This window comes from Ictalurus furcatus, chromosome 14 (genome assembly GCF_023375685.1).
Source record: "Ictalurus furcatus strain D&B chromosome 14, Billie_1.0, whole genome shotgun sequence".
Classification (NCBI taxonomy): domain Eukaryota; kingdom Metazoa; phylum Chordata; class Actinopteri; order Siluriformes; family Ictaluridae; genus Ictalurus; species Ictalurus furcatus.
Window position 1 is genome coordinate 5,611,852 of NC_071268.1, and position 17,321 is coordinate 5,629,172.

General features: G+C 40.5%; 1 protein-coding gene across 4 annotated transcripts; it reads left to right on the forward strand.

Moving 5' to 3' along the window:
• Window positions 1–1,349: 1,349 nt before the first annotated feature.
• prc1a (protein regulator of cytokinesis 1a) lies at window positions 1,350–15,374 on the forward strand. 4 transcript variants are annotated; one of them, XM_053642136.1, is made up of 15 exons: window positions 1,350–1,712; window positions 3,982–4,114; window positions 7,277–7,399; window positions 7,500–7,733; window positions 8,047–8,217; window positions 8,456–8,605; window positions 9,014–9,161; window positions 11,793–11,929; window positions 12,391–12,486; window positions 12,610–12,756; window positions 12,994–13,104; window positions 13,196–13,294; window positions 13,797–13,961; window positions 14,209–14,246; window positions 14,800–15,374. In XM_053642136.1, exons 1-15 carry the CDS (start codon window positions 1,702–1,704, stop codon window positions 14,846–14,848), a joined length of 1,812 nt encoding a protein of 603 aa, XP_053498111.1. In that variant the 5' UTR covers window positions 1,350–1,701; the 3' UTR covers window positions 14,849–15,374. The 4 variants fall into 4 exon arrangements, with proteins under 4 accessions (XP_053498111.1, XP_053498112.1, XP_053498113.1 ...); XM_053642138.1 differs by lacking the exon at window positions 1,350–1,712 and adding an exon at window positions 2,234–2,276; XM_053642139.1 differs by lacking the exon at window positions 1,350–1,712 and adding an exon at window positions 2,299–2,485.
• The last annotated feature ends 1,947 nt before the right edge of the window (window positions 15,375–17,321 follow it).

Consider the following 17,321-nt stretch of genomic DNA (forward strand, 5'->3'; position numbering starts at 1 on the left):
ACTGTTCTCGTCGAATTTCCTCGTACTGTCGTGTTTGTTGTCGGGTTTGTTGTAATGGCCGCCGCTATTTGTTTGGCAGTGACTATTGTCTGATAATCTTTATACATTTCGGAATGGCGAAACTTCAGATGGCTTATTAAATTAGTTGTATTAAAGTTTTTTGTTCTACTGCCTCCTCGCATTACTTCACATTCGCAGCCGTTGCAAATAGCAATTTGGATGTTCCAGTGAAGCATTCCCACACCGCCACCATCTTATCTTCACTCTAGCACTAATTCTTCTAAAGCGTGGGGCAGGGCCATGCGGAAGCGACCAATCAAAACCCTCATAGCCAACAGCGTGCATCTGAAGCGATATATCATAGCCGATATATCGTGCATCCCTAAATTTTACATATATATATATTAAATATTGTCCAAACCCTTTTTTTTTCCATATAGTTTTATTTCTTTCCTATTTTGAAGTACAAAGTTAAAAGACACTGCATATGTAAATTTGAAGTGAATATATGTGGGGAGGGATTTAATAATATAAAAGTGTCTGAATACTTATTTCCCCTCACTGTCTACTGACTTTTATGTTTGTAAGCAAATATTTTGTTAAAAAGCTTTTTTATAATAAATGCTAGTTTAGTCTTTTCTGCTGCATGAGAGACGTTCTTTACGCATATTCTTTTCATCTTTACTCATTTGACGACCTCATACACCAGCGTATATGAAAAATGAACGTCAAATCAATTACGTTTGGTTCAAATGATATTAACATTATAATCACACTATTACAGCAACCAGTGGATACTACCTGTTCATGTACATGTTTATGTATGGATATCGGTTTATGTAATATTAGAGCAATCGTTACTGTAATTATTGTGCATTGCATTTAGTACATTCTGTATTCATATTTGATTTATATTCAAATTAAAATAAACATGGTATATGCAGGGTTGTATTTTATAAGTGGACTAGGCCAGGTTTTCATTTCACTGCAAGTTATATACTGTATAACACTGTGTGTGTGACAAATAAAATCTTACATTTTAAATCCTGATTTTTATTTGTAACTAAAATAAACGTTTGATTATATAAAATTATTCCATGGTACCCAAAAGTATTCAAAGCCTAATTTACTATATATATATATATATATATATGTATATATGTATGTATGTATGTATATATATTTTTATATATTTATTTATATATATTTATATATATGTGTGTATATATGTATATATTTTATGTGTGTGTATATATATATGTATATATATAGTTTATTTATATATATATATATATATATATAAAAGACTGCAAACCTCGGATGTTTAAACTATATGTACGTTGATTAGATTTGAGAGATGCCTTTCTGTGACACTGATTAAAGCACGTGACTGATTAATCACACAGCCATCTTCTAAACATTGGAGTCTTTCACCTTAACGTGCGGCTCCTCCTTCAGCCAATCAAATCGCTGGAATTTAGTTTCGATGACGTGTTCGCAGTTTCAACCAATCAGCTTCAGAGACGCGGCATTTGAATCGTTCAGTTAACGGCTTCGCACACTAAAGCCGAAGTTTATACTCAACACCGTACCGCAGAGATTAGTCAAACTAAACCGGAGAACTTTCTGATCGTTTTTGTTTTGTTTTATTTCTCTATTTTTTTTTTTTTATGGTGAAGTTGATTTTGCTCGAGCTTCACGATGAGGAAGAGGTAACAATATAATCATTTTATATTAGATGCCGCTTTAGTGCGCTAACGTTCGCTGTTCAGTTCTGTATGCACTTAGCAAGCCGTGTATCATTAATAATGTCATTAATACTGTGATGATGGAGAATATAGTAATTTATGCTGATCATTACATATACACTAGCGTCATTAGTGTTCATGGTGGCTAGGTTTTCTTATGTGGCTAGTTAAGGCTAACTATTACATGAATTGCTAGTTCATGTAAAGCTGGCCTTCCGTCTAGCTGACTCTGAATAGCTATCTATACAATATGCCTAAAAGTTTGTGGACACCTGACCATCTTCTTTCTAACTGTTCCACACAGTTGTGTGTGTGTGTGTGTGTGTGTGTGTGTGTGTATGTATATGTGTGTGTGTGTGTCTGTGTGTGTGTGTGTGTGTGTGTATATATATATATATATATATATATATATATATATATATATATATATACACACACACACACACACACACACACACATATATGTGTGTGAGAGAGAGAGGGAGGGCAGTTTTGTGTTGTAGGTCTTTGTATGCTGTAGCTTTAAAGGTGCAAGAGACTTTTTTTTTTTTTTTAATTATTATTCCTTAATATAATTACTACAAAAAATCTGGAAAATGTGTAGAACATGAACAAAATGCAATGGAGTATGTTGTGGCCTTAGCGAGTTTATAAAGTCGCTGAGAGAACTGAATTCCGGTCCGGAATGCTTGTTTGTGTTTGGGTGTGCCTCTTGGACATTATGGGTTTTGTGAGTGGTAATGTCCAAGTTTGACATTTGTTGTTTGTGTTTTTTTTTACTAAATAGTTTCATTTGCTTTTGTCCGAGCACATAAAGCTAATAAAAAAGCGACTTTAATTGCACTTTTACATTTACAGGCCTGAGTGGCTACTGGTTCTGTTCTACTATAGTGACGTCACACATTCATGCAACATGTCGGACAATAGTGAGAAGAGTTAGTAACAAGCTTTCCACTTTCTAATGTTAGTGTTACATAAACAGAAACCTACATAAAATTTGAATGTTAGATTTAACCAAGTATTATATCTGTATGTTAACTGATTTAAAGTCGATAAACTAATTTACTCTGTTCACTGTGAGTGGCCATGTTGGTCTGACGTTACTCCGTAAACAGGGAGCGAACTGGTACTTGAGAAGACTAACCCGAGTTGATATTTCAACTTGAGGGGGTGTTTTCTATGTTTGTTTGTTTTTGTTTTTATTTACCTGTTGAATTACAAGTCACAACTAGGGATGGGCGATATGTTATCGTTTGCAATATACCGGTAGAAATTCCCCCCACGATAAGAATTAGTCTTCACACGATAATAACGAGAAAGCCTAGTTGATGAGGTATTTGTGTGCGACGGCCTGCGCCCCATTCGCAGCTCACATGCAGAGCGAAAACACGTACGACGGAAGGCAGACGTGAAGCTGAGGAGGAGTTTATCACTAAAAGAGGAGCTACCTCTACAATCTGGAACTGGTTTGGTTCAGAAAATCGGTTTTATTTTAGGTCAGAGCTATCACTTGTAGTCAAAAACAATGGCGACGGTGCAATATTTATATCGTCACTGATCGTTATCGCAATAAATGCCAGAAAATATCGTGATATGGTTTTAAGTCCATATCGCCCATCCCTAGTTGCAACCTCCTCTTGAATGCCGAACAAGATCGTGAGGGCTGAGCTTTGTGAACATGGGTGAGCTCAAGGAGTTTCAAAACCTGCAAGATTGTTTTTTAAGAGCTCTAAATCTTCGGAGGAATAAAAAGACTAATCTGTAAGAGTTACTTTGACCAGATTGACAATGCCCCTGTGCACAAAGCGAGCACCATGAAGACATGGTGTGTTAATGTTGGAGTGGAGCGACTCGGGTGTCCTCCACGAGCCCTGACCTCAACCCTACTGAACACCTTTCAGATGAACTGGAACACCCCAGGTCTCCTTGTCTAACATTAGTGCCTGACCTCACTAATGCTTATGTGGCTGGATGAACACAAATCCCCACAGCCATGCCCCAAAATCTTGTGGAAAGCCTTTCTAGAAGAGTGGAGGTTGTAATGACAGTAATGGGGGAGTAAATCTGGACTGTGATGCTCAACAAGCACATATGGGAGTGATGGTCCGGTGTGCACAACCTTTTGGTCGTATAGAGAAACTTCACAACACTGCCTCAGGGAGCCTCAGTAAACTAATTATTACTTTTAAAAAAAGGCAACTTAATTGATGTGTTTGTATGTGTGTGTTGTCAGTGAGTTGCATGCCGCAGAGTCTGTGGCGTGTCTGAATGAAGCCCTGAATCGCCTCAAGGACATCTGGGAGGAGATTGGCATACCAGAGGACCAGAGACTGCAGCGCACTGATGCGGTCAAAATGCACATCAAGGTGATTACCCATACACAGCTGTCTCAGTCCCACCGTTCACAGTACTGTATTAGAGAAGCGCAGACTTGCAGTATCATCAAGAGAATACGCTCGCTTGTATTCTTTTTTTTTTCTTATGACTTAAAGATAACAAAAGTTGTGTTTTGTTGAGATTTTTCTGTCTATGCTTGTAACTAAACATCTAATGTCTTATTCAGAATAAGGTCAATAATTAGATTACTGCTGTCCATCAGCATTAGATTACTGACCATAATCTAATTATTGACCTTATTCTGAGTAAGATAATAATGTGATTAAGGTGTTTACATGAGTCGCTTTTAGAATACTCCTTTCATGTTCCCGTTTTACATGTTATAGAACATAGATCGATTAGCGTCACACGTCATTACGTCCCCGCGCCACGCCGTCCGACGTTCCCTCCAGAATTTCACATATCGACGTACAGTTCGTCTTCGTTATGGAACCGTATACAGTTTTTGGTGTTTCATTTTTTTAATTTTCCAAACGCTTCAAGTGCAGTTAATTATTTGTCATGCTATACACGCAAATAGACGATGGCAGATCATCACATTCCACAAATAATCAGATGTGGTGACGGAAGGCACATTCCCATACTTCTTAAAGTTCACAGAATTCTTAACCTTATCATCGTTTCTCGTTCGAACCAAAGATGTGCCGCCTTGCTTGAAATCATGCTCATTTGTCAGCAGTGCTCAACCGTTTGACGGCAGTGTGTGTACGTGTCCTGTCGCAAAATGCGGTGAAAACTCCACACGACGTTAATAGTGTGATTGAGGTGTGTACGTGTCTATAATGCACTTCGATAAAACGGCTAAAACAGGAATACTCCACACGTCTTAATGCGATTTTGTGTTTACTTCGAGTATGACTTTAGTCGGATTAAGGTCACCAGAAATCACTGTTTACATGGTTATTTCTTAATCAGAGTATCGTGTTAATCAGGTTAATATCGGAATATTGTTGTCCATGTAAGCATACTGAATGTTTATCAACTGCTGCTGTTTTCATTGGCCGGCCTGTTCCGTATCTGGTTGTTGGTACACCGGTGGTGTCTTTTTCAGGACATTTCAAATTATTGTATTGATTATACCCAATGCTTGTGCACTGGCTCTGATAGACTTTCCCTCTTTCCTCAGCTTCAAAATGGCTCGGTTTTCTCCCATAGACATCTCTCTGGCCTTTATGCTGGTTTATCCTTTTTAATGGGTCATGAAACCTCCCTCTTTCAGCCAAAGTCTACCTCTCAATGTTTTTGAAAAATGCAACTTAAATGGGTGTGGATGGCTGTGCGAAGAAGGGAGGGGGAGTGGGCGTGGCAGGGGGGGAAGAGGGGGCGAGCCTTCAGAACACTCGCAATAAAGATAGACAAAGTTTGTAGATGAGGTAGTGGAGTTCTCTCCCCCTGAATCCCCAGGGCTAAATGGGGACACGATAGACAGCACTGCAGGTCCTCTGCCCTATCTATTTGAACCATTAACCCCTGGCATTACTATGGAGGAAAACATAAAACAAAACTCGGGGCAGCCCTTCCCTTCAACGTGGACTCTCGTTGCATAGCTTTGCACACGATGGCCTGCGGAGCTTTACGCGGTTTAATTGGCTCAAAAGGCAAGTAAAACTGTTATGGTTAAAAATTAGACACATACCTCATTTGGAGGGATGGAAAAGTCCTCGGGACCGAGTACCGCATCATTGTGTAGGCACAAACTGCTTTCATGAGCAAGTCTGAAGTCCACCTTTCTCCAATTCTCACAGCTCTCCCGAGAAAACACGCTCAATCTCTTAGACCACCGAAACAAACGCCTGCGACCCATTTGAACGCCTCTCATCTACTACATCCGTAGGAAAGCACCGCGTACTGTCATGAATAATTGAGACACCGATGCGTCATCGAAGTCCTATAGTACATTCCCATGTCACTACCTGACGTGTGACACGACGAGATTGTAAACTAGGGCTGCAACTAATGATTATTTTCATAATCGATTAGTTGGTCGATTATCTTTCGATTAATCGGATGGGGGAGGGGGTGTACTTTCAGTACCCTTTTTTTTGTTTATTTTAAATAAAATCCACAAACGTACAGAAGTAGCGTAATGAGAATGCAGCTTTATTTGAAACCCGGAAGACGAGAATAGTGGAAAAAGCTCAATTAACCAGTTTTCTCCTACAATTAAAATGAATGGATGCTAATATTCTCTTATGATGTGCGACACGACCACCTCCGTTAAAATCTCAGAAAATGTAGTTTGGTGTTTCATGATGCTTTAACAGCAAATGCAGTTTTCACAGGTGCAACCTAGGGCTCAAACCAAGAGCAGACGTTCAGAACGATTAATTGTTTAAAGAGTCGATCTAATAGGACGCGCCTTGGCAACAAGAAACACCTGACCGTTACGTGTTCCAATATTTTTCTGATCGCTTGAGAAAATGAGTGGGTTCAAACAAAAGTTGCCATGTTCCAGGTTGTTTCTGATATCTAAATATCAGCTGAAATTCTGAGCGATCATCCCAAATTCATCTTTTGATCTCAAACCAAACTGCAGAAACGGAAGAATGGGCCTTGTCGTTCCAATTTTTTCAGAGGGGGCTGTTGCTATGTTGTGGAGCGTCTGTGAGACGGAAGGTTCCAGGCTCTCGCTTTTTTCTTCTTCTCTCTCTCTCTCGAAATTAATACGACGCATTCATGTTGCAGAGAAACTGGACGTCGCAAACTCGTAAAAAATCATACAATAAATCTTGTAGAAAATGTCGCCGCCATTTTTTTCTCTTCCCCTTCGTTTATTTAGTTTTTAGATTATGTGACGCATTTTTCGCACGTGTTCATGTCCCTGTCCCAACTGTCCCTATAGAAAAGGCTAGTGATGAAGCCAATGTTCCAGCTGCTGTAAGCTAATGTCCGCTAACTTTCTCCTTGATTACTGACTGTTTTAATTTGACTAAAAGCTCACACATGCAAATTTAGTGTATAGCATTGCTGAGAATAAAACACTCTTGTTAATGCTATGGTTAATTCAAAAATAAATAATGATTAAAGGTCACATTATAGATGTTCTCAGTGTTCAACCATTGACTTGCTATTGCTACTAGCTGTTTTTTTTTTTTTTGTTGTTTTTTTAAAAAAATGTGATTATCTTCCAGAACCTTCTGGACATGATGATAGCGGAGGAGGAAGGTCTGAAAAAGAGGTTGCTGAGCAGCATCGAGTCCTGTCGAAAGGAGCTGGGTAGTTTGTGTGACGAGCTTCAACTCCCTCCGTTTGAGGTAGTTTCAGTAATGACCCGTGTTCTCTGTGCTCGTAGTTCATCGCCATACGTCTCCGGTATGTTCTGCTGTTAACCGCTGATGTGTGATTGTGTGTCAGGAGGATGAGGGCCTGAGCATGCTGCAGCTGGAGAAAGAGATTCGCACGCGACTGAAGGTGATGCTGAAGCAGAAGAACCAGCGCATGAGTGAGCTGAAGAGTCTGATACAGCAGGACCGCGAGCTGTGCGATATCCTGTGCGATAACCCACACTCCATCGATCCCGACCGTGTTCCCTCTGCCCAACAGCTGCACGGCTACCGTCAGCACATCGCGAGCCGCAACCAGGAGAAGGTAACGCAGTCAGTGTTCAATGGTTGTCCATTTTCACTCATGGATTGAATCTGTACACTTAGTGTGTGTGTGCGCTTAATGGAATGGGTAATAAGTGGAGGTGTGAGGTCGGGGTGTGTTGTGTGCGCTTTAAATGAGTATTTTAATGTCTTCAACCAGAAGGTTACTTAAAATTATAGTTGGAGAACATTGCATTGATTTCAAAACCATGCTAAAAGTGCACATTTACAGTGCTTTTAAAAGAATGTTAGTGTTTTTTTTTTTTTTTTTTTTTTTTTTTAATCGTTATATTGACTCAAGGCTGTTTATTCAGGAGCGTCGTTATGCCGAGTTCGTGTCCACCAAGCGTCAGATCATCGCGTGCATGGAGGATCTCGAGCAGATGCCGGACACTAGCTTTGAGAGAGATGTTGTGTGTGAGGAGGAGGAGGCGTTCTGCCTCTCGATAGAAAACATCACTGCCCTGAATGTGTTACTGAGCCAGGTAAATGCACACAATCTCCACTCTATTAAAACCACTCACTACTACTTTAGTCTTTGTCTCCCACACACTTCTTCACACCTCCTTTATTAGTACGCCTGAGTAATGTGTGAGACGCAGACGAACAAAACTCTAAACGATAGATTAATCTGCTCTGCTTTTGAGAGCATTGGGAGTTTTGTTCTCGACGCTGAAGCCGGAGCCGCGCTCGGTTTATAATTGTGCCGTGTTTGGGGTTCAGTTGGAGAATCGGAAAGCGGAGATCGAGGCGGTGTGCGTGTCCTTCCGTGGCCGTATTGTGGAGCTGTGGGAAAGACTTCAGATCTGCCAGGAAGAGCGAGACTCCATGGCTGAACACATGCAGTGCAGCAAGAAGAGGAACATGGATGCTGTGAGTTTTACACACACCTCTGTTTCTCCCATACGAACCAGTCTTGCAAGGTTGCATGACATGGAAACATAATTTTGCACCTTTTTAAAAAAGTAATTTATGTAAGTGTATCTGATAAAACAGCCACCCAGTGCAGTAATAGGGTAGGTGTAGATAAAGTGGTAAATGTAAATGATGAGAGAGCGAGAGAGAGATGTATAATATATTCTACAAGAGATGATCACAGTACGCAGTCATTTAGACTTCTGCCACTTTATGTACACCTACCCTATATATATATATTTTTCAATATATATATCCTAATATAATGTGGTGTAATCACGGTGTTCCTCTGCTGTATACACTCCCTTTCAGTCTTCATAAGAAACACATGATTCCGGTTTTATCTGTGTCCTTTTCCTCCCCCAGCTGCACACTGAGGTGGAGCGCCTGGAGGAGCTGAAGATGAAGAACATCCAGGGTGTGATCGAGTCGATCAGAGCAGAAATCGAAATCCTCTGGGAGAAATGCTTTTACAGCCCGGACCAGAGACGAGCCTTTACTGCGTTTTCCTCCGGTACTGTACACCTGCTTTCACTGCTATATCATAATGCCACAGTATAAACGTTTCAGAGACTGTTCCGTCATATCTGCCCCAGTCTATCTCTTTGACCCCTTTCAATCTGGCTTTCGTCCACTTCATAGTACAGAAACTGCCCTTGTTAGGGTTGTCTGACCCATTTACTAGCGACTCCGGTTCTCTTCCTTTCCTTCTATTACGCAATCTTAGTTCCGCTTTTGATTAGGGCTGCAACTAACAATTAAGTAACTGAGTGTTTATATTGTATAATAGTATTTATTAATAATTTTTCATGGATGCTCAAAAAGCACTGAATTGAACTACAATCCTAAATTAATAATAAACTTTCACGGCACCTTGTGGTTTCTGTTACTTGCTGCCTTTAGACATTGTTTTACTTCTGTTTACTTTTGATCGTAGTGTTTTAATTAGACGTTACAGATCTTACTCACGCTACACCGTGTATCACCGCGCGTGAGGAGCAACGCGGCCTCGTTACTAATAGATCACTTCCGTTATAATAAACGACAGAAGTTACGCTGCAAGCGCAGAAATACAGCATATAATGACAATAAACTGGAATTAAACTAAATCTTTTAAGCGACTCGCACCAGTTTCCCCTGCCCCTCTCACACAGAGGAGCATTTTGGAAGTTTGTGCTCGTGCAGCACTGTCGTGCTTCCGTGCTATACAAACTCCGCTTCATGAAGTTTGCAGGTTACTGTCTTCTGCACGGTGTTTAATATAAAATGCGCCCCTGCATTAGAGGACCTGGGTCACACGCATTCTTCCTCAGTCACGTGACGATTTCGCCTCCGTCTGATGGGGACTGAGGTCATGTTGGGAATAAAAGGTAAACTGTTTAAAAGGTTAACAGTAAACTGAAGAACGTCGCTGTCTGTGACTATGGGTATCCGCTAAAGCTAGAGGCGTCTCATTACGTGCGTATGACGTCATGCGCTGTCGACTAGGAAGCGGCTTATACTTCCATTTAGTTAAAATAAAAAACGCTCGTGTTCCATTTGAGATATTACCTTTCTAAAATTCACACTAGATGGTAGAGTACACAGTGCATAGTGTAAGTGTACAGTACCTCATTTGGGACACAGCTTTTGACACACGGTTGTTCTCGATTAGTTGTTGCAGCTCTACTTTTCATACTGTCTGTCATGACTTGCTTCTCTCCCGTCTCTCGGATATTGGCGTCACAGGTGCCGCTCTTTCCTGGTTTACCTCTTATCTCGCAGTTCTACATTCCTTTGCAGGATTATAAGTCCCCTACTGCATCTTTAAAATTACGTGTCCCTCAGGGATCCGTTCTTGGACCTCCTATTATTTATTATTTATATAATGTCTTTGGGTCAACTTATTCGTTGCCACGGTTTCAGTTACCTCTGTTAGGCTGATTATGCTCAGATCTATATAGCTTTTAGATCTGCTCCTGTGCTCCAGGCTGGTCCACTATCAGCAGGTGTCAGTGAAATAAAAGGATGGCTTCATTTTTTTAAAAAACTTAACATGGACAAAGCTGATCATTATTATTGGAACACCAACACTTAATAAAATATCCTTTATGACCTTACTTGTGACATTGATGGCACTCGCATTAAACCATCTAGTACTGTTAAAAATTTTTTTTAAAAATTGGCGTCATCTTTGAAGCTCATATAAACTCCGTTTCTAAAATATTATTATTATTATTATATGAAATTATTTCCTCACGGCTTGACTATTGCAATGCTCTCCTCATTGGTCTACCTGCTAATTCTATTGCTAGGTTGCAATATATTCAAAACTCTGCCGCTAGACTTCTCAGACATACCGAGCGCTCAGCTCACATTACTCCGATCCTGTCTGAACAGCATTGGCTACTGGTTTCATTTCACATTCAATATAAAATAATCCTGCTCACGTTTGAATCACTTCACGGTTTGGCACCTTCCTATCTTAGTGAACTGCTTCTCCGCTACAACCCGACCCCCTCTCTCGGGTTCTCTGGGCTTGGACTTCTCTCCGTCCCTAGATCTCGTCTCTCAACCACAGGTGGCAGGTCTTTCGATGTTGTAGCACCTAAAAGCTGGAATTCTCTCCATCTGACTCTTGGCAGCATGACACTATTACGTATCCTGCTGATTCTGTTCATCGGTACCTTTTTGCAATTCCGCTTCAGCGGCTACGTCAAACCCAAAGACGTGATTTTTTTTTTTTTTTTTTTTTTTTTATCATTTCTGTTCATTAGAAAGCTGAAACGTAATCCTGCTACACTTTCAGAGTGCAAATAGATTACGGCTACAAAGATGAAACCGATTAAATGAAAGATGTTTATCATCGTGTACCTCTTTCATGATGAAGAAAAATGCTCTATAATGTAAAACTGAACCAAAACAGGATCGCATGTAGTAGCTGCGACAGAAAAATGGAAGAAAGTCAGGGATGTAGTGTGTTTTTTTTTAGATTTATTTGTTGGGTTTATGTTCCCCCTCACTAGGGCACATGATGAGAGAGCTGGATTTGACTAGAATCCCTCAATTTTCAGGGGAATTTATTTGTGTGTGACTAATTTTAAAAGTTGTTGCATTTTTGTAGAGCTTAATGTTGACTCTTTATTTATTTATTTATTTATTTAAGATGAATTAACTGAAGAGCTTCTGACTATGCATGAGCAAGAAGAGCAGAGGCTAAAGCAGCATTATGAGCAGCACCGAGACCTTTATAATGGGGTGACTAGCTGGCAGAGTAACTGGACTCTCTATCAGGAACTGGAGGTAAGATCTGGCACCCTTACTAGCATTTGTTCCGCTGTGTCTCTCTCACACCCCTCACTGTTTAAAGGCGGCGCCTCCGGGATATTGCGATCGCAGAAATTAACGCAAATCAAACGATGCAATATTTGTAGGAGCTTGCCATTTTTTTTAATTACCGCTGATGTGGGCCAAGACGTGACCTCATCATGACGTGCGTTCTGTCAAAGCCCTCTGTCAACCATGAGTACAGCTAAAAGGTCTCATTTACCAGCAAACATCACTGTGAAAGACCATGCCAATTCAAATAGTCCCCCCCCCCCCCCCAAAAATGCTTAAGTAGCGTCACAATTTTTGAAAAACAGACGCAGCAAAATCGGACGTTTTTGGCCGCAACGATCACAAAAAATTCCAAATCCTGTACGGACTGTATAGGTCAGTACTGCAAAGTGACACTAGCTTTGTTTTTGTTTTTTTGTCTTCAGAAAAAGGCCACGGATCCGTCTCGCTTTCACAACAGAGGAGGCAACCTGCTACGGGAGGAGAAGCAAAGGGCAGAGCTTCAGAAGAGTCTGCCCAAGGTCCGCTCCTGGCCCGCTGCTCCATTTCCTTACGCCTGCACACGCTCGCACACAATTTAGTGTTCTACTGTGTTGGTTTGAATGTTTCCGCTTGCGGTGTCTGATGACGCGTAATGTTTGCAGCTGGAGAAAAGTCTGAAGGTCCAGATCGAGCAGTGGGAGGCGGAGCACGGCTCAGAGTTCCGGGTCAACGGGCAGCACTTCATGCAGTACGTGGAGGAACAGTGGAACCTTCACCTGCTGGAGAAAGAGAAGGAGAAGCTCGAGAGGGTAAATACTGGCTGTGAATGAAATGTTCACTACTGCATGGGAAGGATGAGAGTCCAAAGTGAGGATGTAGTGTAGTGGAGTAGCAGGGATGAGCACGGTGTTTGTCCATCAGCTTGAATACATGCATAATATGAAATGTTCCGCTTATCTCTGCATGTCGAATGTGATCATTTGACTACTTCAAAGCTTCCACAAAATGTCGTCAGTCTGTTTCTTGCTTCCTGCGTCTGTTTTCAGCAAATGAAAAAGAGCAAGCAGATCGAGGAGGACATGCTGTATGGTACGTCACTCAAAACACCCACCAAGAGAAGACTAGGAGGAACACCCACACCTGGAAAATCTCGCAAGGTGTGTGTGTGTACCGGACTGAACTTTCATGGTTTCAACACCACGAACCACATCGTTTTCCTTTTCATAATGCTGCGTTCTCTCTCTTTAGCTGAATTCCACCTCCAGTATTGCTAGCGCTACACCCAACACGACCTTGCGCTCTATATGCCATTCTCCATCCATGAGACCACCTCTCTCTGCCAGCAGGGTGAGCTACACCTCACTTAGCCACACCCCTGACACTGTGATGTCTTTTGCTTTGCTGTCTTTTGTTATTTCAACCACCACTTTGCCCAAATAAAAAACGTCTGGAACCCGCTTGCTTTGTAAGCCATGTGTGATGCTTTTGAATAGTTTGTTGGGTGGAGAATCATCAAATAGTAAACTCCCAATTTAACAGACTGACTCGAATCACTTTCAAAGAACAATGATGAAATCAAGGCAGATGTTAAAGATTTAAAGTATGTCACATTTTCTCATGAGGCATTGCTTTAAATTATTTTATATAAGTATTTGATGGGTGTTTTTTTTTTTTTTTTTAACTTGCATGAATTTTTTACATCGTTGTCTAAGGGCTCATTTGCAGTGCCTATAAACATCCTGGTGAACCAAAAATAAATGATTTTAACCAGACCCTTAAATTTAGTGGAAGTTTTCCCACTGGCTATCTGTAACATTGTCTTCTCCCAATATCTCCTGTTCCGTCCCAGATCGGTTTAGGTTTGCGTACACCCACTCGTACTCGAACCCCCCGCGGCCTGGAGAGGAATAAGGAAAACGTTTCTCAGCTGAGTGGAGCGTTGCGCACCATGACCTCCAGCCCATACCGAAACTGCTCCATCAACTCTGTCGCCAGCTCCTACTCCGAGTTTGCGGTAATTTTTCGTCCTTTTACTCTCCTCAGCACTCGGTCCAGTTACACAGAGGAGTTTAGAAGGGGAACATGATACAACACAGACGATTTAAACTAAATGTGACCGATGGGCCTGGGCTCGTTATGCGTAAGAGCACTGGGCTTTTAAGCCTGACGTGTGTAAACAATCCAGGGATCTAGTCCTGCACCCCTGCTCGGGTACTTAGCAGTCCAGTGATCATTCTGTCTAACTCTGCGTTCTGTTCTAGAGGGATTGTGTCAACATTGAATCCACAATCATCTCCAGGTCTGTATGATTTTTCACCCTGGCCTGTATTAACACTCACCCTCGTCCTCCCTGCTCTAATTCCTCCTGTTTAACTGGACTTTGTGCTGATTGCTCTGCCAGACTGATGGCATGAAACTCACTGCTGTCCACACTCACCCCTCTGCTCTACTGCACACTCACTCACAGCACATCTTCCCAACCCTGGTCCATGAGTTCCCCCTGTTCTGCACACCCAGCAGGACGGTGTGTTCTCCAGTACCAAAATTTGTGAACCTGTGACTCTTAGGAAACGACCAATCAATAAACCTGTGTGTGTGTGTGAGAAAGGGAGACGTTCGTGCTCTATTGATGTTGATGGATGGTGTAGGGAACTGCACACGTCTGGTAAAGCATTTTAGTAAACATGGCAGTTAATCTTAACATTATTCCAATCAGGTAGGTGTATTTAATGGTTTCAATGCATCGTTTCAGTGGCTTCAGATGGGTGGGAATGGCACAACTAAGAGTAAATGCTGGTGCAGTATGAAAACTGGCATAGTTTTATAATAATGATGTTGGTTTTATCTTCCAGCGAGAACTCTCACAAGCTTCCAAGTCCAGCTGCAAGGCTGGAGTTCTGAACTCCACAATCACACGCTAAGTGCTGCAATCCCGGAACCGTGGCAGCCACAGCGTTCGTGTAGACGAAGAGACATTTTAAGAGATTGCTGAATGTAAATTACCTTCAAAAAAAAAAAAGTGGAACCTGTGTAAATATCTTTACTTCTGTTTTAATGGTTTTCCTCCTTGGTTTATTTTATTTTTTATTTTTATTATTAGTAGTATTGAAATTTTTTTTTTTTTTTTTAAACATGCATCTTTAACAGATCAGTCCTACATGCAAACTTACACGGACATCAGGTCATGATCAAGAGGTTTACTGCAGTTTTTATAAAAACTCTATCTTATTTTTAACTATTAATTTGGGCGTGTACAGTATCTTATGGTTTTGGAAGCAGATGTGTTGTATTAGGATAAATTTTCTTAGGATAAATCTGTATTTAATTTCTTTTTCTACTACATACCTAACACTAGTACATTCCTGAGATGTTTTGTTTGCTTGCAAACAACTAAGGGCAACCTGTAAAATAAATGTCTTCATTCAGAGCCGGGTTTGAAACTTCTTTATTCCATGATTGGATCAAAAATGACTTCTTAACCCTCGTTAATCTTTATGGACATCTTTATTTATTATTTATTGTTTTTAAATCATTTTGTCTGTGTTAATGCAAACAGTATAAGTTTTGCAAAAGGTGTGTGTTTTTTATTGGGATTTTAATATTTCACCCTCATTTGCTTTCATATATTAAATATATTTTAAACTAGCTACACATAATGGTTACCCTCGGGTGCTTAAGGACAAAAATGTCTCCAGTGAAACCCATTCAGACTGCAATATTTAATCCCCATGGCATTTAAGCATAAAATCATGCATTCTGTGTTAATAGGATTTTATTTTTTTGCAGTATTTTCTCAGGTTTAGCCTGTGGGGAAAATCCATGCGCTTTTTTCTGGTGTGTCATTCAGACATCATGAATGAATGTCTGGTTAAAAAAAAAAAAATTGAAGACATTGGGAGGATGGGTTGGGTATATCTATAAATAAATAAATTATATATAAAAAATCTGGCACTGCATAAATATGAATGCATCAAAATTAATTATGTTGTCAATCTTTGACAGGTCAAAGACTAATAATCAAAGAAAATTCTGCTTAGCATTTAGTGTATATGGAAAATAATTTTTTTTTCTTCTCCCCCATTAAAAAAAAAAACCATCTGTGGCATTATGTAAACCAAACCAGCATTTAAAGGGTTCCAATTCTGAACATGAATGAATGTTAATTATGATTAGAACAGATGCTGGTTTTAAAAAAAAAAATAGTGAAGAGTGGGAACTTTTATTTAATTAATTAATTAATTTTGGCAGTTTTTGGATATGGACATTTTTGTCCTCTAAGGACCTAAGTGTTTTTTTTTTGTTGTTTTTTTTGTTTGTTTGTTTGTTTTAAATTATCCTCAAGGGTTAGATGTTTGAGGCAGAGCTTACCCGTGTTTCAAGCCGTGAATCACATTCACCGTGAGCATAACTTTTTGCACTGATAAATATTTGTATGATGGCTGTATAAGTAGAAAGTGAGTGTTTATAACAACTGCGCTGTGAAATACTGAGGGCTGAATATGCAGTCTATGAATATATTATACACTTACTGTCGGGGGATCACCTGACCTTTTCCCGGTCTTCAACAGTCCAGTTTCAGTGAGTCTGCTGTGGACCTCTACGGTTCTGCTCACCACGGTTGTAACGATGCTTATTTGAGTTACTATAGACTTCTTGTCCGTTCAAAACAGTGTCATCATTCTCCTCTGATCTCTCAACAAGGTCTTTCAGCCTTTAGACCTTCCACACACAGGATGTTTTTTTTTGTTGTTGTTTTTCGCACCATTCTGTGTAAACTCTCGAGCCTAAATCTGAGGAGATGAGCAGTTTGAGATACTCAAACCAATACATCAGGCACTAACATTTATGCCGTGGTTAAAGTCACAGAGCTCACACTTTTTCTTCATTCTGATGTTTGATGTGAACGTTACCGGAAGCTCTTGTCCTGTATCTTCATGATTTTATTCATTGTGCTGCTGCCGCACGATTGGTTAATTAGTTAACTGCATGAGTGTACAGGTGTTCCTAATAAAGTGGACAGTGAGTATATATTGGCCTTTTCAGGGGTAAAAAAAAAAAACAAGGCTTAAACTAATATTCAGAAGTGCTGTAGTAATATTTTGCTGAATTCATCACTAAATAGCTGTCCGGTTTTCCAAATGAGAGTAGCGTTGTCACCTTACAGCGCCAGGTCCCGGGTTTTATCCTGAGCTTAGGAGTGGCGTTTATGTCCAGGTTCTCACACTGGTCACTTGCGTTTCCTCCAACAGCTCATAAACATGCCAGTAGGTGGTTTGGTTAATATAAATTACTCCGAAGTATAAACGTGTATACATGGTGCCTTGCAATGGACTGTCATCTGTTCCAGGGTGGATTCCCACCTCACACCCTGTGC